Raw genomic sequence first — 24,393 nt, forward strand, 5'->3', positions numbered from 1 at the left:
AACTTATGATCCCTTTTGACCCATAAAAATAATTCCAATATGTCCCTAGGGGTCGTAGGGACATACGTCGTCATGTAATGGGTCAAAGGAGGTCATAGGTCAACCTATGACCCCCTTTGACTCATATGAACAATTCTAATATGTCCCTAGCGGTCCTAGGACCCCTAGGGACACATGTCATCTTTTAATGGGTCGAAGGGGATCATAGGTCAACCTATGACCCCTTTCGATCCATATGAACAATTCTAATATGTCCCTAGGCGACCTAGGAACCCTAGGGACATATACCGTCATGTAATGTGTCGAAGGGGGTCATAGGTCAACCTATGACCCCCTTTGACCCATAAGAATGATTCTCATATGTTCCTAGGGGTCTTCAAGACATATGTCATCATGTAATGGGTCAAAGGGGGTCATTGGTCAACCTATGACCCCCTTTGACCCATATGAACAATTCTAATATGTCTTTGGGTGTCTGAGAACCCCTAAGGACATATGTCATCATTAAATAGGTCGAAAGGGGTCATAGGTCAACCTATGACCCTCTTTGATCCATATGAACAATTCTAATATGTCCTTAGGGGTCCTAAGACCCCTAGGGACATATGTCGTCATTTAATGGGTCGAAGGGGTTCATAGGTCAACCTATGATAACTTTTGATCCATATGAACAATTCTAATATGTCCCTACGGGTCTTAAGACCCTTAGGGACATATGTCATCGTTTAATGGGTCGAAGGGGGTCCTAGGTCACCCTAAGACCCCATTTGACCTATATGAATGATTCTAATATGTCCCTAGGGGTCATAGGACCCCTAGGGACATGACCCCTAGGGGTCATAGGACCCCTAGGGACAAATGTCTTCATGTAATGGGTCAAAGGGTGTCATAGGTCAACCTATGACACCCTTTGATCTATAAGAATGATTCTAATATGTCTCTAAGGGTCCTAGGACCCCTTTGGACATATGTCATCATGTAATGTGTTGAAGGGGGTCATAGCTCAACCTATCACCCCCTTTGACCCATAAGAAGCATTCTAATATGTCCCTAAGGGGTCGTATGACTCTTAGGGACATATGTCATCATATAATAGGTCAAAAGGGGTCATAGGTCAACCTATGACCCCCTTAGACCCATAAGAACGATTCTAATATGTCCCTAGGGTTTCGAGGACCCTTAGGGACATATGTCATCATGTAATAGTTCGAAGCGGGTCATAGGTCAACCTATGACCACCTTTGACCCATAAGAATGATTTTAATATTTCCCTAAGGGTCCCAGGACCCCTAGGGACATATGTCATCATGTAATGCGTCAAAAGGGGTCCCCTTTGTCCCATAAGAATGGTTCTTATATGTCTCTAGCGGTTGTAGGACCCCTAGGGACAAATGTTGTCATTTAATAGGTCAAAGGGGATCATAGATCAATCTATGACCCCCTTCGATCCATATAAATGATTCTAATATGTTCCTAGGGGTCCTAGGACCCATAGGGACATATGTCGTCATGTAATGTGTCGAAGGGGGTCGTAGATCAACCTATGACACTCTTTGACCCATAAGAACGATTCTCATATGTCTTTAGGGGTCCTAGGGACATATGTCGTCATATAATGGGTCAAAGGGGGTCATAGGTCAACCTATGACCCCCTTTGACCCATATGAACAATTATAATAGGTCTTTAGGGGTCCTAGGACCCCTAGGGACATATGTCATCATTTAATGGGTCAAAGGGGGTCATAGGTCAACTTATGACCTCCTTTGACCCAAATGAACAATACTAATATGTCCCTAGGGGTCCTAGAAGGCCTAGTGACATATGTCATCATTTAATGGGTCGAATGAGGTCATAGGTCAACCTATGACCCCCTTTTACCCATATGAACAATTCTAATATGTCCTTAGGTGTCTTATGACCTGTAGGGACATATGTCATCATATAATGTGTCAAAGGGGGTTATAGATCACCCTATGCCCTCCTTTGACCCATATGAACGATTCGACTATGTCCCTAGGGGTTCTAGGACCCCTAGGGACATATGTCATCGTTTAATGGGTCAAAGAGGGTCATAGGTCACCTTATGACCCCTTTGTATTATGGGTCAAAGGGGGTCATAGGGTGACCTATGACACCCTTTGACCCATATGAATGATTCGAATATGTCCCTAGGGGTCCTAGGACCCCTAGGGACATATGTCATCGTTTAATGGGTCAAAGGGGGTCATAGGTCACCCTATGACCCCCTTTGACCCATATGAACGATTCAAATATGTCTCTAGGGGTCCTAGGACCCCTAGGGACATATGTCATCGTTTCATGGGTCAAAGAGGGTCATAGGTCACCCTATATTACCCATTCGAATATGTCCCTAGGGGTCCTAAGACCCCTAGAGACATATATCGTCGTTTAATAGGTCAAAGAGGGTCATAGGTCACCCTATGATCCCCTGCGACCCATATGAACGATTTGACTATGTCGCTAGGGGTCCTAGAACCCCTAGGGACATATGTTGTCATTTAATGAGTCAAAGGGGGTCATAGGTCACCCTATGACCCCCTTTGACCCATATGAACGATTCGAATATGTCCCTAGGGACATATTTCATCGTTTAATGGGTCAAAGAGGGTCATAGGTCACCCTATGATCCCCTTTGACCCATATTACCCATTCGAATATGTCCTTAGGGATCCTAGGACCCCTAGAGACATATATCATCGTTTAATCGGTCAAAGAGGGTCATAGGGTGACCTATGACCCCCTTTTAGCCATATGAACGATTGGACTATGTCTCTAGCGGTCTTAGGACCCCTAGGGACATATGTCGTCATTTAATGGGTCAAAGGGGGTCATAAGTCACCCTATGACCTCCTTTGACCCATATGAACGATTCGACTATGTCCCTAGGGGTCCTAGGACCCCTAGGGACATATGTCGTCGTTTAATGGATCAAAGAGGGTCATAGGTCACCCTATGACCCCCTTTGACCCATATTACCCATTCGAATATGTCCCTAGGGGCTTAGGACCCTTAGAGACATATATCATCGTTTAATGGGTCAAAGAGGGTCATAGATCACCCTATGACCCCCTTTGACCCATATGAACGATTCGACAATGTCCCTAGGGGTCCTAGGACCCCTAGGGACATATGTTATCGTTTAATGGGTCAAAGGGGGTCATAGGTCACCCTATGACCTCCTTTGACCCATATGAACGATTCGACTCTCCCTAGGGGATAGGACCCCTAGGGACATATGTCATCGTTTAATGGGTCAAAGAGGGTCATAGGTCACCCCCTGACCCCCTTTGACGCATAATACCCATTCGAATATGTCCCTAGGGGTCCTAGGACCTCTAGAGACATATATCGTCGTTTAATGGGTCAAAGAGGGTCATAGGTCACCCTATGATCCCCTTTGACCCATATGAATGATTCGAATATGTCCCTAGGGGTCCTAGGACCCCTAGGGACATATGTCGTCGTTTAATGGGTCAAAGGGGGTCACCCCCTTTGACCCATATGAACGATTCGAATATGTCCCTAGGGGTCCTAGGACCCCTAGGGACATATGTCGTTGTTTAATGGGTCAAAGATGGTCATAGGTCACCCTATGACCGCCTTTGACCCATATGAACGATTCGAATATGTCCCTAGGGGTCCTAGGACCCCTAGGGATATATGTCGTCGTTTAATGGGTCAAAGAGGGTCATAGGTCACCCTATGACCCCCTTTGACCCATATTACCCATTCGAATATGTCCTTAAGGGTCCTAAGACCCCTAGAGACATATATCATCGTTTAATGAGTCAAAGAGGGTCATAGGTCACCCTATGACCCCCTTTGACCCATATGAACGATTCAACTATGTCCCTAGGTGTTGTAGGACCCATAGGGACATATGTCGTTATTTAATGGGTCAAAGGGGGTTATAGGTCACCCTATGACCCCCTTTGACACATATGAACGATTCGAATATGTCCCTAGGGGTCTTAGGACCCCTAAGGACATATGTCGTCGTTTAATGGGTCAAAGAGGGTCATAGGTCACCCTATGACCCCCTTTGACCCATATTACCCATTCGAATATGTCCCTAGGGGTCCTAGGACCCTTAGGGACATATGTCATCGTTTAAGGGTCAGAGGGGGTCATAGGTCACCCTGTGACCCCCTTTGACTCATATGAACGATTCGACTATGTCCCTAGGGGTCCTAGGACCCCTAGGGACATATGTCATTGTTTAATGGGTCAAAGGGGGTCATAGGTCACCCTATGACCCCCTTTGACCCATATGAACGATTCGACTATGTCCCTAGGGGTCCTAGGACCCCTAGAGACATATGTCGTTGTTTAATGTGTCAAAGGGGGTCATAGGTCACCCTATGAACCCCTTTGACCCATATGAACGATTCAAATATCTCCGTAGGGGTCCTAGGACCCCTTGGGACATATGTCATTGTTTAATGGGTCAAAGAGCCCCTTTGACCCATAGTACCCATTCGAATATGTCCCTAGGGGTCCTAGGACCCCTAGAGACATATATCGTCGTTTAATGGGTCAAAGAGGGTCATAGGTCACCCTCTGACCCCCTTTGACCCATATGAATGATTCGACTATGACTCTAGGTGTTCTAGGACCCCTAGGGACATATGTCATCGTTTAATGGGTCAAAGGGGGTCATAGGTCACCCTATGACCCCCTTTGACCCATATGAACGATTCGACTATGTCCCTAGGGGTCCTAGGACCCCTAGGGACATATATCGTCGTTTAATGTGTCAAAGGGGGTCATAGGTCACCCTATGACCCCCTTTGACCCATATGAACAATTCGAATATGTCCCTAGGACCCCTAGGGACATATGTCATCGTTTAATGGGTCAAAGAGGGTCATAGGTCACCCTATGACTGCTTTTGACCCATATTACCCATTCGAATATGTCCCTAGGGGTCCTAGGACCCCTAGAGACATATATCGTCGTTTAATGGGTCAAAGGGGGTCATAGGTCACCCTATGACCCCCTTTGACTCTTATATATTAATAATATACATATTAATATAATTATATATATATATATATATATATATATATATATATATATATATATATATATATATATATATATATATATATATATATATATATATATATATATATATATATATATATATATATATATATTACATTATTATATTTAATGAAAATATTACGTTATTATATAAATATATTAATAACATATATTAATATAATAATATTTATAATATATATTATATTTAATAAAAATATTACGTTGTTATATATATATTATATTATTATACATATTAATATAATAATATATAATGCATATTACATTTAATGAAAATATTACGTTATTGTATATATTAATAACATACATATTAATATAATAATATATAATACGTATTTTATATATATATATATATAAATTACGTTATTATATTTAGTAGAAATAATAATAATATAAATTATATTTATTGATTGTAATACGATTAACATAAGATATTATTATATATTACTAGATTATATCTTGTATGTTTAAATTACGTTTTATATATATATATATATATATATATATATATATATATATATATATATATATATATATATGCCTTTACATATTAATATAAGTGAAATAATTTAAAAATAAAAAATTAAAACGTTTAAATCAAATTTCCCTCCAAAATTTGAAATTTTTTGGAATTTGACTACTGAGCCATATCGGATATCCGATCGGGCTTGGTATTTACCAAGCCTGCCCGGTCAACCCCAAAGATGTGTTTATAGAGAGTTTTAGTGATACTCAGACTTCGGGTAGCCGTTTGACAATGTTATTTTGATCGAAATTGAATGAAACAAAATGAGTTTTTTAATATCGCTCTCTAGATTCCATCAATATAATTTCTGTCAAATTCTGAGTTCGATAAGTATTTATTAGTTAATTATCAATGAAGATTATTGTAAAGTGCTGATTGACATACTGAATGAAAAATAGCTATAACTTTCAAACGGTATAACATTTTTTAAATCTAAAAGTTGCGTCACATTCTATACTTCGCCTAGTATAAGGAAAAAAAAAAAATTTGATCAAATTTTCTATTAGTTAGGGTGGTTAGACACGAGACTTTTTTTAATCCGAAAAAGTTTTGGTAGAAAATTCATATTTAATTATTTATTTGGAATAAAAATATCAAAAAATATGTGTCATATCCAGGCATGAGTCTAGTTTTCATATCTATAATTATATTAAAAAAATATTATGATTTGATTTTGATTAAGGTGGTCAGACATACACCTACTTTTTATTTTCACCTTGAAATTTTCTTAGTACTACATTAAAATTCAAACTTTTGACCAATCAATTATTTTTTTCTCCTGATAAGGCCTAGTAGTTTAGAAACTACATTCAATTTTCTACAAATTATTTTCTTACAACTTTTTGATATAAAGTCCATAACCACTTCAAAATTATGTGTCAAGTTGACATAAACCTGATTTAATTATTTTTCACTGCCACTTAAGGCCATAGTTTGGTACACCATGATCCTGCACATACCCTCCCCCTCATTCTGAGCCGACCCCAGTTTTCTTTTTCTTCCCATCCTTTGTATTAATGGTTCATCATCAGAGGGAACTAAGGCCCTATCCACATTCAAACCCTTATTACCCTGACCCTTCCCTTGAAATCCCCTCTTTTGAGAACCCTTCCTCATTTCCTCCTCATAATCACTATCCTGATCCGTGTCACTCCCCTTTCCTTTCTTTTTCTCCTTGGAACTGCTGCCAAAATCTCCTTTCAAACTCTTCTTAATATCCACCTCATCCCCTTCATCCTCAGTGTCTTTATCTAGGTCCTCCTCCAAATTAGAGCCCTCTATCTCGTAATCAACCACTTTCTTACTATACCTAGGCCTATCCATCTTTTTAGACTTTAGAAGGTTCATAATGAGAACCATAAGCCCCTCATGGCAGACATGATCACCATCTAGGTCATTTTGGGAGGCCACAATGGAGTTACCCAAAGATAGTCTAAGATAAAAAGGCAGATTTATTCTAATCCCATGCCTAAAATGATTGAATAACATAAAATGGTGACCATATTTTTTTGTGAACTGACCATCTAGAGTGAGATATTCAATAATCACAAACACCACAAATCACCAAGGGCGTGAAATAGAAGTTGGGCTGAAGTAAGATTTACCTATTTTACCCAGTCTGTTGTGTTCTTTGGCAGAATCTGCAAACTCATCGATCGCCCTATCAGACAACTTTCTATCCTGATAAAAATTAATGCCCTCCATCTCTAGACTTGTAGCTTCAATGATGATATTTGCAGTCACATCCATTGTTTGATTTCCCACAAGAATCGGCCCATCTCTCCAAGTCTTTATGAATTGTCAAGTTATTGCAAGGTTGTTTCCTTTTAGCTTCTCCATATATCCAGTAAATTTTCCTTGCTCAAGAATTTCCCAAATTTCCTTCTTATTCCTCCATTCTTTATAGCTAGTTGGTTCAATTCTCTTTCATTTTCCTCCCATATTCCTGTTTCGAAAGTGAGAATCTTGTCTTTTCCAAAAAACCTTTTGCAACTGAAAGAGGTAATCAATGTCACAACCAAGGCACATAGTGGCTAATAAGACCCACAATCCATGTGGAGTTAAGTAGCAAAACTCTGCCCTTCTCATAATATCCCATCGCAGCCCAAAACTATCACAAAAATAATTAACTATTTTTGACATGGCAATCATTAATTGACCACTTTTTCTTACTTCGAACTGTCATGTTTGATCAGTAAGTACCCCTCTATGGGTATTTTATCATTATTGTTCCATATTACCTTTTTGTCATTCTTACAAGCCACATTGGCAGCCTAATCAGCAACTTGATTGGTTTCTCTAAAATTATGAGTAACAATATGATTATCAAAGGAATTAATAATATCTTTGGCTTGACAAATAATATTATTAATAGTCTAGGATGACTTGGTAACTCCATTAAGGCAATTGATAATATTAAGGGAGTCCCCCTCAAGCCATATATTTTTCAAAATCAAACTCTTAGCATAGATAAGACCATAAAGAGTAGCATTAGCCTCAGCCACATGATTAGTTTGAGTGCCAATAGGGATGGCCATACCCCCTATTCTATCTCCATTGTCATTCCTAATAATGATCAACAACCCACAATTCCTATGTTGCCCTTCAAAGCCCCATCAAAATTTATCTTATACCAATCCATCAAGGGACAATCCCATCTAGCAAGCTCCCTAAGGTTAGGACCACTTTGAATCAGGCTGATATCCTTAAGGTTCCAATTTTCGATCACCAAATCTTCCCATTCATTCTAAGAATGTTGACCACTTCCACTGGATCTTATATTCTCAATCACCAAATTCTTAATCTTACAGAAAACTTGATCAGGATTTGATTCAATTCCCCTTAAACACCCTATCATTCTGTTCTTTCCAAACACCCCAGTAAAGGAATGGGAGAATAAAATCCCACAATCACAAAACTAAGGCATTCTTAGAAGGTTGCTTCCAACCATTAAAAAAGTGTTGAATGGTGTCAAGGAAAACCCAAGCAATATTCAACAAACCACATACCCTATCCCACACCTTTTTAGTATAAGAACAATGCAAGGTCATATGGTTGACCGACTCAGCATCATTCTTGCAAAGATAACATCTATTAACCATGTTGAACCCTCTCTTCAAAAGGTTATCCGAAGTCAAAATTTTATCCTGTAAAAGAATCCAAAAAATTATGTTGACTTTGGGAGTCATACAATTAAACTACGCTTTAGCCCAACAAGGCTGTGGATGCTCTTCAAAAGCATTTGCATACACTGAAGACATATAGAAGAGCCTATTAGGATTGAATTTAAAAATTAGCACATCCTCCTCATGGCTTAAGAAAATCACATTCAGCATCTTTTTGAGATCAATCAGGTTTCTATCCACCCTTTTTAGGTCCATCCACTTATCCCCCTCCCAATAATCCTCAACAAAAAACCTGAAGAGATTCTTACATTGCTCCATAGAAGCATTCCACCTTTGAGTAGCACTAAGAGGATGATCAAGAATCCAAATATCATCTCAGAACAGAACTATCCTCCCATTTCCCACCTTCCATCTAACCCCTTTCTTAATAATATGTTTATGTTTTTGGGCATTTTTCCAAATCATAGAACCTCCTTGTATTGACTCATTATTAAGAAAGTAATTAAGATCTTGGTTTTCCCTATTATACTTATCAATCCAAATTTCACGCCATTCTCCTTATTCTTTGTGCCATCTCCATAACAATTTGGCTAGCAAAGCATCATTCATTGTAGTGACTCCTCTCAGACCAAGGCCACCTTTATTATAAGGCATGCAAACTTTCTCCCAAGCAATTAGAGGCAATCTTTTCTTTTTCTCCATGCTTGTCCATAAGAAAAGCTTCTAAATTTTTTCAATAGCAATCACAAACTTTCTAGGAATCTTAAGAACACTCAGAGCATATAGTGAAACATTTTGTAAAATGGATTTGAGAACAATAATCTTACCAACCTAACTAAGGAGGGAACCTTTCCAACTAGCTAACTTTGAGTGAATTTTGTCAATCAAGGAACTCCAAAAAGACTTAGGTGGATCCAAACATAGAGATAATCCAAGATAAGAACCCGATAAGGAACCAATCTCGCATCCAATGATTCTTTTAATTTTGTTCTGTCTCTTCTCATTCACATTGACCAAATAAATCACACTTTTACTCCAATTAATAAGTTGACCTGAAGCTTGCCCATAATCCTTCAAATCCCTCTTTAAATTCCTAGTATTTCTAACTGAAGCTTCTCCCATAACAATAGAATCATCCACAAATTGCTGGCGCGAACAAATCAAGTCTTTGGAAGAGGGTTTAAGACCAACAAAATCCCCCACCCTCACCAACTTTTCCACAAATCTTCCTAGACATTCAACCATCAAAATAAAGAGGATAGGTGAAAGTGGACCCCCCTTCCTTAAACCATGTGAGGCCTAGAAAAAAGGAGAAGGGGAACCATTCACAAGAACTAAGAAAGTAGCCGAAGAGACCAACACAAGGACCAGATCCCTAAATCTCTTGTTAAAAGCAAAAGCTTTGAGTCCTCTTAGTAGAAAAGCCCAATCCACTCTATCATAGGCTTTGGATAGGTCCAACTTAAGAAGAAACCCCTCTGTCTTAGAAGCATTGAGAAAGTGAATATTTTCATGCACTAAAATAGTTGAATCCAAAATCTACCTTCTCGGAACAAAACCATTCTGCTGCTTGGAAATCAAGCTATGGAGAAGGGACAAAATCTGAGAGTAAGCACTTTAGAGATAATCTTATAAAAAGAATTACAAAGACTAATTGGTCTAAATTGATCCAAACTATCAACACCCAACTTATTGGGAATTAAAGCAAGGAAAGTGCCATTTAACTCTTTGAGAAATTTCCTAGAGCCAAAGAACTCCTTAACCCCATTACACACATCATCACTGATAATACTCCAATACGTATGAAAAAATAAGAAAGGAAATCCATCTGGCCCTGGAGCCTTATCACCTTCAAAGGAGAAAACAACCTTAGATATCTCTTCATAAGACAAAATAGAAGTAAGGACTTTATTCTATTCTTCTGAGATACAATTTGGAATACAGTCCAGAAACATATTCTGCTTATCCTTGTCCAAATTAGGGTCCCCTTGGAGTAGACTGCTGAAAAAATTCATGGCTTCCCTTTTAATAATCTCCTCATCCTCTGTGGGCCTTCCAATGGTATTGATTCGAGAAATTCTATTAACCATCCTATGTTTCAAAGTGGTCATGTGAAAATACTTGGTATTCCAGTCTCCTTCCTTCAAAAAGACTTTTCTAGATCTTTGCCTCCAGAACATCTCCTCCTTTGTGATAATGTCATGAATCTCTGCGCTTCTTAGTTTCTTCCTCCCTAGAGACAGCCTAAATACTATCCTAAATGTCTTTAAGTTCCTCTAAGACCTTCTTTTTATTCTAAAAAGTGTTCCCAAAAGTATTCTTATTCCAAAATTTGAATTTTTTTTTTTAATGTTTTTCAACTTAGCAGCAACTTTGAACATAGCAGTGCCCTCCACATGAATATTCCACCATTCCTTGATAAGATTTTCCAGACTCAGATGGAGGGTCCACATTTTCTCAAATCTAAAAGGATAATTCTTCTGAAAGGTTAACAGATCCGCCCTAAGAAAAATGGGATAGTGATCCGAACCAATACAAACTTGAGTAGCAAGAAAACATTTATATTTTGAAAACCAGTCACTACTAATGAGAGCTCTATCCAATCTGACTTGAATGAGATCCTTAGCAGTTCTTCTATTGGTCCAAATATAATCAATCCCATGCAAATCCATATCATGAAGAAGATGATAATCAATGAAGTCCATTAGATCCAGTCTATTATCCAAATTGGTTTGACTTCCTCCCATCTTTTCAGATTCTTTCAATGGGGTATTAAAATCCCCCATAATGATCTAATTCTCATCAACAAATTTTTTTCTTTGATTGGTAATATTATCCCAAAGAACCTTCCTTCCCCACTTAGAATTGGGGGCATAGACATTGGTAAGTACCTAAGTAGAGCCATCCTTGGAATTGGTAAATCTAATGTTGATCATGTTCCTATTTTGAGAAATAAGTTCACTAGCAATGCATTTCTCAATTCAGTAAACTGCCATACCTCCTAAGGCCCCATCAGAATCATTCCGAATAATCCTTCCTTCCCTAAAAACCAAGAGACCTTCAACTTTATCCTTCAAAATTTTTGTTTCTTGAATCAGAACAATATCCAGTTTATTATCCCTAATCATGTTTTTAATAATATCTTGTTTATGAGGATTATTTAATCCTCAATGTTCCAAGAGATGAACTTCATTTCTTATGGAAATTTTTTGTTTCTAGGATAGTCCTCTGACTACCATCAGTAATACTTCTATTAGTCTCAACCATTCTTCTATGCATATTAGATGGTCTATCGGCCGAAGAAGGAGAAACACCAACATCTCCAGCCTTAAAGCCTTTACCCGAAGGTGTAGTATGTGGACAACAATCCCTAGCCTTGCTTCTCTTCACTTCCCCTTTTTTATTACCTTTTCCCAAAGGTGTACTAGGGATATCATCTTTCTTATTGCTCCTGGTTTTAACCACAACATTCTCTTTATTCTTTTTGGATGATACACCCACATTTTTCTTTTTAGATTTAGAAGATCGAATACCCTTAATGTACGTCCATTCTACTCCAAAGTTCACCTCTACCTCCTGAAGCACATTACATATTTCCTCAGCTTCCCCCCTTATTTTATATCTTTCATCAGCTGTAGCATCTGCCAATGGTTCAAGTAGACCATGATCTACCTTACTTATAGGGAGCGAAGAAACTTCCTCGACTACCATAGAAACTTCATGGGTGCCATCATGCTCAACCTTTCCACCCTCAACTCCATCCCCATTAAAGGGACTTCTCACACCTCCTTCCTTATCCCTACCAATGTCCTCACTGCTAGGCTCCAATGGAATAACCTAAACATTATCTTCAACGTTTCTTATAGATTGAGAAGCATCTTCAACAGTCATCAGTAGTTCCTTAACCATAACCACCAGGGAGTTCCTATCCTCCCCATTGTCAATCTAACCACCATGTTGAACCTCTTTTCTAACCCAGATTTTTAAAAACTTTTTGGGAGCCATATTCAAAGATGGACATTTTTTAGCCCAATGTCCAAATTTTTTGTAGTGGAAAAATGCAAAGGGGATGGTCTCATACTCAATATGGAAGCAACATATTTTATTATTAAACTAATTGCTCTTGATCGATCATGTCTTTTGAGAGTAATATGGTCTTGGTATATAAGGAGAATACATTTTAAAAGGAGGATATCAAAAAAGATAATAGAAAACATATGCAAATTTTGGAAAATAATTAATACTATTAAGGTTTTTTAGAATAATGTCCCTATTTTCTAACTGGAGGAACTAGGGACATTACAGTGGTATCAAAGCTTCCGAACCTGCTATCCTGTTGGACATAGTTTGAACATTCATCAAAAACATATTTACAGGAAGATTTTTAGCAAAGCATCGATCTTGCCATTTCATGAAATTTGAGACAAAAATAAAAATTTGCACAGATTATATTAGAATCACATTTGCAAAAAGCTTCAAAAAGAAATTTTATTAGAAACAAATATTTGTAGAAAAAATTATTCGAGAGTTTTATTTTCTACAAAATAATTTATTATATCTGCAAATATATTTGTGACTTCAGGATTGGGTTTTATCTCTGCAAAACAAGCCATCAATGGGAGACCTGTATCGTTGAAGATAACTCTAGTGCTTGAATCAGGATCTGAAGATTAATATTAGCCACATGCATAAGATAGACATTTAATTGTCAAAAAAATATTTGTGTAGGGGCAAAAACTAAGTTGGAAGATGTTAATAACAAAATAAGTCTTGAGCAATAGTTTGTGAATTTTACGGGCATGATTTATCAAGGTAGACAAGAAGAGAGCATTTTAACAGTTCTATACATGTTGAAGGACTAAAATTCATGAGCTGAGCAAAACTACAGGAAAATATATATTTCCATTGTTAGAGTGATAGAATCAAGTTCAGCTTGATCTTTGAGAAAGAGCCCAATTATAGTTTGAAGAAATAATTTTAGAACGTCGATTTTGATTGGAGAAACAGTGGAAAGCTGAGAAAGGTAGAATGATATAATTTTTGCATGAATACGAAGGGGGAGTCGTGACTGCCTAAATTGTTTATTTGCTTGAGCAGTGATTAGTCTTGACTGGACTTTCAAAGCAAATTCATTTTCCTATTATTTCTAAAATTGGTCAGTTGAAACGAGCTTTTTGGCATCGTGTTCATCCATTCTGGAAGCTTTCATTCATTCTGCACACTGAAATGTCATTGTGTCTGGGCAAGGAATAGACAGATTGCAAAAAATTGGCGAGTGTAAAGAATTGGCTCAGAGGTAAAATCCAGAACTCGTTCATTCTAGGGAGAATAGTGGAAGTTAACAGTGAGAATAAAGTTGTCGAGTAGAGCTTAGTCACAACCATTTCATTTTGAGATAGGCAAGAAAGTGGGAACACAAATAATCATTGCAGTTTCATTACAAGAGTGCCTCCGCCAATACATATGAAATTAACATAATCACATAAACATTAATTATGGCACTGGAGCATTTACATTGACAAGACTATAATATTTGCAAAATATATTATAACTTCCTAGTCGTGGTCATTAGGTAATAAATTTTCGCAAAGGTTGTAGGAAGAATATTGCCACTAGAAGAAGAGTAAATAAAATCAGTCAACCTGGCATCACAGTTTAAAGGAAATGATATAGACAAAGTTGTAAAAGCCCTGAGAACAGGTGATGCTGGTCCATTTTGTGAATGTTGGATGAGTTGGAGTATGTTTTCGAACATGACAATATGTTAAACACCTAAACTAGAACCTTGCCATTAGCAACACAAATAGTTGAATCGGTATTAATTTGTGGGTTGAATTGATTTGAGAAAATATAAATTATCTTGAATAGTTTGTCTAGTGCCATGTACTACTCCAATTATGCAGTGATTAATGAATTTTTTTAATGGAAGAAGGAGGGAAGTGGAAGGTAATCGACAGACATCACGCAAGCCTAGGAAGACAAGTATATTGTAGAGACGCCAAGCAACAGGGACATATTAAACAAAGGTATCCGATCTTATGACAATATTTGAATGATTGGTTTCTTTAGAGAGAAACTTAGGGTCAAATATTCATTGAGAGTTTTGAAGAAGAACTTATGAATTATCTAGTTTCTTTAGAGAGAAACTCAAAATGCAATAAGCAATACAGATGATTAAATTCTTTAGATAAGAGTTTAGTTTCTTTAGAGAGAAACTACCAGTTTGAGCCTAGTTTCTTTAGAGAGAAACTAAAAATAAATGGAAAGAGTGGCAATTAAGGGAGAACTGCTAAAGACACCCAATTGTTAGTACCTTCCTAAGAGGGCAATTAAGGGAGAATAGCTAGGGCACCCTATTGCAGCAGTAAGTAGGGAGAACTGTGGTCAGGACACCCTATTGCTCTGTAATTAAGGGAGAACTGCTAGAGCATCCTATTGCATGAATAGTTGAGGGAGAACCGCTGAGGGCACCCTATCATAGTGATAGTGAAGGGAGAATTTCTAGCAGGGCACCTACTACACTATGATTATGGGAGAACTACTAAGGCACCCCACTACAGAGAAATATTATAGAGGCCTATGATGAGATAAAGTCTCTCCTCAGGATTAAATAGAGATGGATACTCCTAAAGGGATATCCATAAGGGCCTAGGATGAGATAAAGTCTCTCCCAATTATTATAAAGAGGGATAATTCAAAAATAATATCCACAAGGGCTTAGGATGAGATAAAGTCTCCCCTAAGGATTAGGAATGCAAATGGAAGAGTATCCTTAAGATTTTGGAAGAGATAAAATCCAAACCAAAGATTACAAGGATTAATTATCAACACTCATCATGGATCAAGTTAATATACAATCAGGAGTACAAATATGTTGCAACACATCCAAATAAGTATCATTGAATTGTTTCAAGTATTTTAATTTAGTATTCAATTTTTTCTAGCTCTAACATGTTTATAGTTATAAATTTAATAAGTTGTTGGTAATATTATCGTCCTAATCAAAGTGAAATTACTGTTTCAGGATGCATCGATCAAATCACAAGCAGAGAATAGTGAATTGCTTGAGAACAAGCAATTTTGGGAAGGGTGGACTATCATGTCCCCTATTTTTCCAATAAAATTCAATAATTTAATGAGTCAAAGAAATAATTAGTTTTATAATCTTAAAAGAGAACATAATATGATAATAATATTATAATAATATTATTATTATTAAATATATTATAATAATAACAAGAAGGAATATTTTAATAAAGGATTATTATAATAAAATATAATACTATTAAAAGGTAATATAAGATAATGTTAAATAAACATAATACCTTATTAATCAAAATTATAAATGTAATTATTATTAAACTAATTGCTCCTGATCGGTCATGTCTTTTGAGATTAATATGGTCTTGGTATATAAGGAGAATACATTTTAAAAGGAGGATATCAGAAAAGATAATAGAAAACATATGCAAATTTTGGAAAATAATTAATACTATTAAGGTTTTTTAGAATAATGTCCCTATTTTCTAACTAGAGGAATTGGGACATTGCAGTAGTGGGAGCCATGCCCAAACACATTCCTTCCTCTACCGCAATCACCCCATCTTTATGGAGGCTCAAAAGAAAATTTGTCCAGAAATAATACGCAATCAATTAGTTCCTAAGAATGTTGTAATCCTTGTCACATTTGAGCAACACAATTTGTGGCACCAAGCTATCAACATAGAAAACATGCCACAACAGTGGTTAGAAGCATGAGAATAGATGCACCATACATTCATATATTAAATATCTTTCTCATAGCTAATAAATTCATTTTATATCAGTTCAATAAATTCAATAAATCAAGGCATTTCTTATCATGAAGAAGGTATATCATACTCATAACAGGGTAGGCATTTAGCTACTATGGCAACTATTGTGTTCAATGAAATCCTAATTGGGATATGATTCCACTTTGTAAGCATCATAAGATTTGATTTTATGACATATGTATACCATGTGCTATTTTTCTCTGTTATGATCTTGTTCATTGGGATTAATTCTATTCCTGAGGACTGAAGTTGCTTGATAAATCCCTCAAAGAATTAGTGAAGTGCTTTTGTAAGAGAAAGGATATGCTCTATTTTGCTTGAAATATAACTCTGCATTGTGGGAGAACTTTAACTTCCTAGAATTTTCCATATTTTACTACATAAGGGTTATGCATTCTCTTTTGCTTTATTCTACAAATGATGAAGTTGGGGTTGTCCATTCAACCTATTAGGCTCATTTGAAGCTGGGTTTTTTTTCTCAATGCTTTATTTTTATAGGCTGGTTTATAGATATTTTGACAAAGGTAGTGTTTACAACTCAGAGTAGGTACTAGGAAGAGCTCTCAATTCAGCTTTTTAGACTGGGCTTCTCTACAAAGAAGATGTTAACTCAAGAAAACAAAGCATGACAATACACTTGCTACAATCAAAGATTATCACTCCTACTGTCTGTTATCTTTATCTTGTATAAAGGCAACTTGGAGACTAAGTATCTACCCAATACCAAGACCCCAACACAAAGAACACAGAAGCCTAGCTCTGTGTTATGTGAAAAAATAAATACATTTCTAAATAGCTAGAAAACCTAAAGCTGTAAAAAGAGAAAATTGATCAAAACGCATAAGAGGTAATATCAAAACCATGTTGATTTAGAAATGTGGTGATCCTTTCTCGCAAGAACTGTAAATTTGGCAATCAGTTCATTGTAGAACTCGAAACTTTACAAAATGATTTAAACCAAAATGAGGTAAAGCTCAAATTAGTTTTTACTTCATAAAACAAAATTTAAACGGTCATTTCAATATTAAATGAATTTAGTTTCTTTCACTTTTAAATAGCCTCATTCATTACTTATTATTATTTGTTGTTGAAAAATAAATTCAGCAAATATAAATATCTTAATTTTGATTACAAATTAAATTTTAACTATTATCATATTGTTTATTTTTTAATATAAATATCTTACTTATAACTCATTTTTATATTTGAGCAATACAATCATAATTAGAACAATAATAAAAAAAAAAAATTGACATATTTATGATTAGAATATAGTTTATAATTATCAATATAATTCAGAACTTACTTTTAACATGTTTTAACATTCGATTTATCTTATAAGTAGGGGAAGCTTTCTCCAATAATAAACCTAGTTAAAGGAGTTATGGAAAACTGAGCACTTGAAGAAAAATAAAAATCAATGAATAATATGACTTCTCTTTATATTTTTAATTATTTAGTAATTATAATTTTTTATTTCTACAACCACTGACTTAAGTTTTGAATTTTTCGTGTAATGTTTGTAAGCATTTTGGTGCATTCATGATCTAATTTTAGAGCTCAATGATTCAACAAAGTCAAACTCACATGCCTGACATACATTATATTCTACCCTTGCACAAGGCAAGGACTCGAGCTCTCCTGAGCCCTTGTTTGTTATTTTCCTTATTTTCATTTAAAATAAATAAAAAATTGATTTCCATGATATTAACAACTAGGCTTTTGTATCTCATAGGAAAAACCTAGTGCATAGGAGGCTAGACGTCAAAATTTTGCTTCTTTTCTCATGCAGCCATTATTTCTAGAAAAGGGGTCAACAAAGGTAAGTTTTCGTTTGAATTCTTGATTATATGTTATAAATTCAGTATGCTATCAATTGTAATGTTATAGTTTAAGTTGTAGATCCATTTGACAACCATACTAGAACATATACAAGCCACAAACAATGAGGTTCAAGAATTCTTGACATATGAGAGGACTCCTGAACATTGTAGGAGGTTGATGAGAGAGGTATTTAAGATGAAAGTTTAAAACTATAAATCTTCATTAAAAAAAGAATCATTATGCATTTGAATAATTCAATGTTAGATGTACATAGAATCATATAAATTCAGTAGTCTAACTTTGGGTTTTCCTTTTTTGTTTATGTAGGAGGCATTCAATCCACCTAGTTCAGTGAAGAGACTACATTTTGATTTTCCACCAACAACATAGGATAGTATAGTTGTCATAGGATGTGTCATGAGACATTTTGAAATGGCATATATGCCACATTGTATACAAAAATTTTGATATTATACACATTTTGATGGCATGATCCGCCACATTTTGTATATGGATCTATGTATTTTGATATATGTTTGCATAATTTGTCTATGGATACATGTATTTTGATATATATTTGCATAATTTGTCTATGGATACATGTATTTTGATATATATTTGGGTAATTTGTCTATGGATACATGTATTTTGATATATATTTTTAGCATTTATGTGCACAAGGATATACATTTTAATTTAGTATAGTATTGTTCAATTTATCGTGCATCATGTGTATTGTTCATGTTTATGGAATATCATTCATTTTAATCATGTTTTTTATATTCAATTCAATTGTACTAATTTGTGAAGAACATTTATCAACCTTTATTATCAAATTTTTATGCAATGTTTAATTTTAAATTATATCATATATGTTTAATTTGAAATAAAGTCTACAGTCCCTTAAGATGTCTACAATTAGCCAAATCCATGGCCAATTTGGTCTTATGAGCCCATCTTTGGTTTTAGGGGACGCTTTAGTATGTAGTGGTCACAAATATTATAGGGTCTCTTTGGTCAAAATAGAGGTATCTATAGGGTTCACCCCTCCATCCAGAGCTAATAGCACTGATGATTCGATGCCATGATCAACAATTTGAAAGTAGGGCAATGATGCACCAATGAAGTGATGTACAATGCAAGTTTTGGTATCAAACAAGATCATTGTGCCAAATCCAAATGGAATGTGATCTCTCCAAATTGAAAGTGGTTATTGTAGACCTCAACATCACCATCCTATAGCATTTTCCATTTCACCAATATCCCTCACAAGCTTCGAGTCATGACCCTCAGAAGATCGATCTCCAAATGCACTTAGTGCATCTTAGAGACTCTTTGGTACGGGTTGGCCATGAATATTGTAGGATCTTCATGGTCAGAACAAGGGTTCACCTGCCCATCTGGAGATAAAAAAGTTGACAATTTGATGCCACAATCAACGATTTACAAATTATGTTAGGAATAAGGTATCTCAACCTTGTATAATTCCTATTCTTATTATTTGTTTTGTAAAATGTATTTCTTGCAAATAATGTTGATGTGTCGACATCTTGAATTGTGTGTAAGGAGATCATGACTAAAATGGTTATGACAGATTCCTATAACATGTAAGAGCTATGTTAGGAAGATTCAATGATAGGTGAAGACATGTGGCAACTAAGATATTTGAGTACTGTACACTCTACCCCAATAGTGGGGTTCGGGGCATCGGCCCGAAATTTTTTTTGGGGTTCCTATTTTCTCGGAGAATGGTAAAACCCTAATATGGTTTACCTTTGGGAGTAGCCCTAAAGTGAAGTGCATGTTATAAGCATTTTTAGGGTTACGAAGAGAAGTGATGCGGAAAAGGTGTATTGTTGGTACTGCGAGTAGCTACTGGAGTTTTCTGTTGTTGATGTTGAACTTGCATTGCAAGTGTATTGTAACCTTGTGTTGAAGATAATACATTGTGTAGGTTCTAAAGGGGTGGGGTTGTTTTACTAAAAGGTTTTTCCCCACCGGAAAATCCTTGTGTTATGTGTTCTTTTCTTTGTTTATTTTCTGTATGCATGGTTGGCTGCAATATTGTTGTTTACATGATATTGAATCTGTAAGTGTAGAAGATTTTAATAGGATTTGCATCATACTTTACTTATGAGATTAGTGTAGGAAGTTGTTTCCGCACCTGAGTTTTCTTACAAATTACACAGTGGTGCACCAATAAACTGAGGCACACTTTAAGTTTTGGCATTGAGCGAGATTGTTGTACCAAATCCAAATAGAATGTAATCTATCAAAAATGAGAGAGGTTATTATAGACCTCAACATCACAATCCTTTAGCATTCAAATTTTTACCAACAACCCTCATGAGCTCTGAGTTATGACCCTCAAAAGATCAATCTCCAAAAGCACTTAGTGCATCTTAGAGACTCTTCAGTACGGGGTGGTTGTGAACATTGTAAGATCTCCATGGTTAGAACAAGGGTGTCACTAGGGTTCACCTACCCATCTAGAGCTAATAGAGCTGATGATTCAATGCCACGATCAACAATTTCAAAGTTACACAGTGGTGTACTAATGAACTGAGGCACATTGCAAGTTTTGCCATCGAGTGAGATCATTACGAAAAATTCAAATGGAATGTGATCTCTCTGAAACGAGAGAGATTATTGTAGACATCGACATCACCATCCTGAAGCATTCAATTTTTCACCAATATCTCTCACAAGCTTTGAGTTATGACCCTTGGAAGATCGATCTCAAAACACACTTAGTGCATCTTAAAGACTCTTCGGTACGAGGTGGTCATTAATGTTGTACGCTCTCCATGGTCAAAATAAGGGTTTCACTAGGGTTCACCTTCCCATCCAGAGCTAATGGAGCTAGCAATTTGATGCCATGATCAACGGTTTCAAAATTACGTAGTGGTGCACTAATGAACTATGGTGTACTGCAAGTTTTGGCATTGGGCAAGGTTGTTGTGTCAAATCCAAATAGAATATGATCTCTATTAAATGAGAGAGGTTATTATAGACCTAGATATCACCATCCTATAGCATTCAATGTTTGACTGATATCCCTCATGAGCTCTGAGATATGACCCTCAGAATATTGATCTCCAAATGCACTTAGAGCATCTTAGAAACTCTTCCATATAGGGTGGCTGCGAACGTTGTAGGCTCTCTGTGGTAAAAAAAAAGGTGTCACTAGGGTTCACCTGCCCATCTGGAGCCAATGGATTTGAATATTTGATGCCACGATCAATGATTTCAAATTTACATAGTGGTGCACTAATAAACTGAGACACACTGCAAGTTTTGGCATCGAGTGAGATTGGATTACCGAATCCAAACATAATGTGATCTCTCCAAAATGAGAGAGGTTATTGTAGACCTCAACATCACCATCGTGTAGCATTTGACATTTTATTGATAACCATCATGATCTTTGAGTTACGGCCCTTAGAAGATCGATCTCCAAATGTACTTAGAGCATCTTAAAGACTCTTTCATACAAGGTGGTTGTGAACATTATAGGCTCTCTATTGTTGAAACGAGAGTGTCACTAAGTTCACCTACCCATCTGGAGCTAATGCCACTAATGATTCGATCAACGGTTTCAAAGTTACACAATGATGCACCAATGAACTGAGGCACACTGCAAGTTTTGGCATCAAGCGAGATTGTTGTGCCAAATCCAAACAGAATGTGATCTCTCCAAAATGAGAAAGGTTACTGTAGACCTTGACATCACCATCTTATAGCATTAAACGATTCACTAATGCCCCTCACGAGCTCTAAGTTATGACCCTCGAAAGATCGATCTACAAATGCACCTAGTGCATCTTAGAGACTCTTCAGTATGGGGTGGCCGCGAACATTGTAGGCTCTCTATGGTAAAAAAAGGGGTGTCACTAGGGTTTACCCACCTATTGAGAGCTAACGAAGTTGACAATTCGATGCCAAGATCAACATTTTTAATATTTACGTAGTGGTGCATCAATGAATTGAGGCATACTACAAGTTTTGGCATCGAGCGAGATTATTGTGCCAAATTCTAACAAAATGTGATCTCCTAGAAATGAAAGAATTTATTGTAGACCTTGACATCACCATCTTGTAGCATTTGAAATTTCACCAATAGCCCTCACGAGCTCTAAGTTACAACCCTCAGAAGATCAATCTCAAAATGCACTTAGTGCATCTTAGAGACTCTTCGGTACAGGGTGGCCACGAATGTTGTAGGCTCTTCGTGGTCGGAACAATAGTGTCACTAGGGTTAGTATTAAGTAAAAACATCATTTTTTAGTTCTCTCAAGTTTTGGCATTGGGCATAGTGCAAGTTTTGTGTTAGTATGTAGTGAAAACATCATTTTTTAGCTCCTTCGACATTAATTACATTAAGTAAAAATATCATTGTTGCTTACATTAAATCAAAAAGTTTATATTTACAATATCTCAAGTGTTTCATCATTATTACATCAATACACAACTACCAAAAATTGTAGTGTCAAAAATATAATAGATTTTTTAAACTTGCCGTCTTCTAGCCCTCTTGGCCTCATTTTCTGCCCAAAGACTAATCTACACTCCGCCATAATTTGAAAACAGTTTTTCAAAGGAATTATCAGTATAATAAGATACTTTGCCAGGTCACTGAAATGCCAACTTTTGAGCTGAGGGATGAAGACACTAATTGCTCATTTTGCTGGGAAAATACACTGATTAGTCATAACAATTCAACCAGCTCATGTGAATAAAATGTAAAGGCAACAAAACAATTCGTAAATTAAACTACAATACATTGGCTAATGGCATCTACAGTAAGTAAAAGCTAATTAAAATTAAATATTAGGTGAACTGGCCGCGCATTGAAAATCGGAAAGGAATATGAACTTACAGGCGAGCTCTGGAAGACGGCTTGTGCAGGGATTCAAATCCTTTTGCAAATGATCGTAACAATCGACTCACACGTTGAGCGCGTAAAAAGAATTTGAGCTTCAAATGAGACAGCCATTCCTCATCCGTGAACGGAAGATTCTCCTCTGTTTCCACCGAGTTCAGCTCCTCCTTGAATTCATGCAACAGCTGAAGAACGTCTTCTTTAACAGGGGAGCCCATCCTTATTCAGATGACCAGCAATCAAGAAGACAAAAAACAAGTGAACTTCTATTTGCCAAATTACAGTAAAGGACATATGCGAGAAATTTATGGTGCTTTTCACGAACGTCCTGTGCGACGAAATTGCAGAGAAGTCTTGAATGTGAAGTGGGTACTTGCTGAGAGGGACAAGGTTAAAAGTATCCATTACGACCTTGACTCGAAGTTGACAGGCTCCGGCCGAGACAAAATTGACACGAAGTGAGAGGATTTCTCAATTTAATTCATATTCCTGAACCTTAACTGGGACCACGCATGTTCCGCGAAACGAAAATTCCTACGTACGAACCTTTTGGGGTTTCTGCGATGTGTGGAAATTGCGATTTGACATCCGGCCTATATTAATGCGATTTGACATCCAGCCAATATTAATTGGTTTTTTTTAATAAGATAAGTCCTATTTTTCTTTCGACCGTTTGTTTCCCTCATAAATTATAAAATATAATTATTATTTAATTAGGAGACATAGGGGAGAGGACCCGGTACTTGTGCACCCTAACTTTGGACTTCTCAAAATCTATCGTAACAACAATAAAATTGGCTAAATTTTTAATGATGTCTTCTTTACCTAGTTAAGTACGTATACTAAGGTTTGGACTTCTCACCATGAAAATTAATATCAATTTTATAGATCGTAGTAACAGGTGTACAAATTCTCATTTTGGAACCCCCTACCAATCGTAGTCAATTAAAAGCCCTCATCGTTAATTTACCAAGACCCAATACTTGTACATTTTGTCATGTTACATTTTAATATATGCCACTCGTATATGAACATATAATATATTTGCCTGCACACTATATCATTTATGTTCAAATGACAATGTTCTCCATTCACTTGGCAACTAACTAATAATTTCACAAAAAATATTATATTGT

At 36.4% G+C, this 24,393-nt stretch overlaps 1 protein-coding gene across 2 annotated transcripts in view; it reads right to left on the reverse strand.

Annotated features, from left to right (window-relative positions):
* The window catches only part of LOC149566500 (uncharacterized), a 374,068-nt gene extending 350,506 nt beyond the window's left edge, over positions 1-23,562 (reverse strand). For both annotated transcript variants that reach the window (XM_089819822.1, XM_089819820.1), the window contains exon 1: positions 23,255-23,562. In XM_089819822.1, coding sequence (XP_089675948.1) covers positions 23,255-23,475 — 221 coding nt within the window. In that variant the 5' untranslated portion in view covers positions 23,476-23,562. The remainder of the gene's footprint in view (positions 1-23,254) is intronic.
* Positions 23,563-24,393: the final 831 nt, after the last annotated feature.

This window comes from Cupressus sempervirens, chromosome 3 (genome assembly GCF_028749045.1).
Source record: "Cupressus sempervirens isolate cs-2001-9-10 chromosome 3, ASM2874904v1, whole genome shotgun sequence".
NCBI lineage: Eukaryota > Viridiplantae > Streptophyta > Pinopsida > Cupressales > Cupressaceae > Cupressus > Cupressus sempervirens.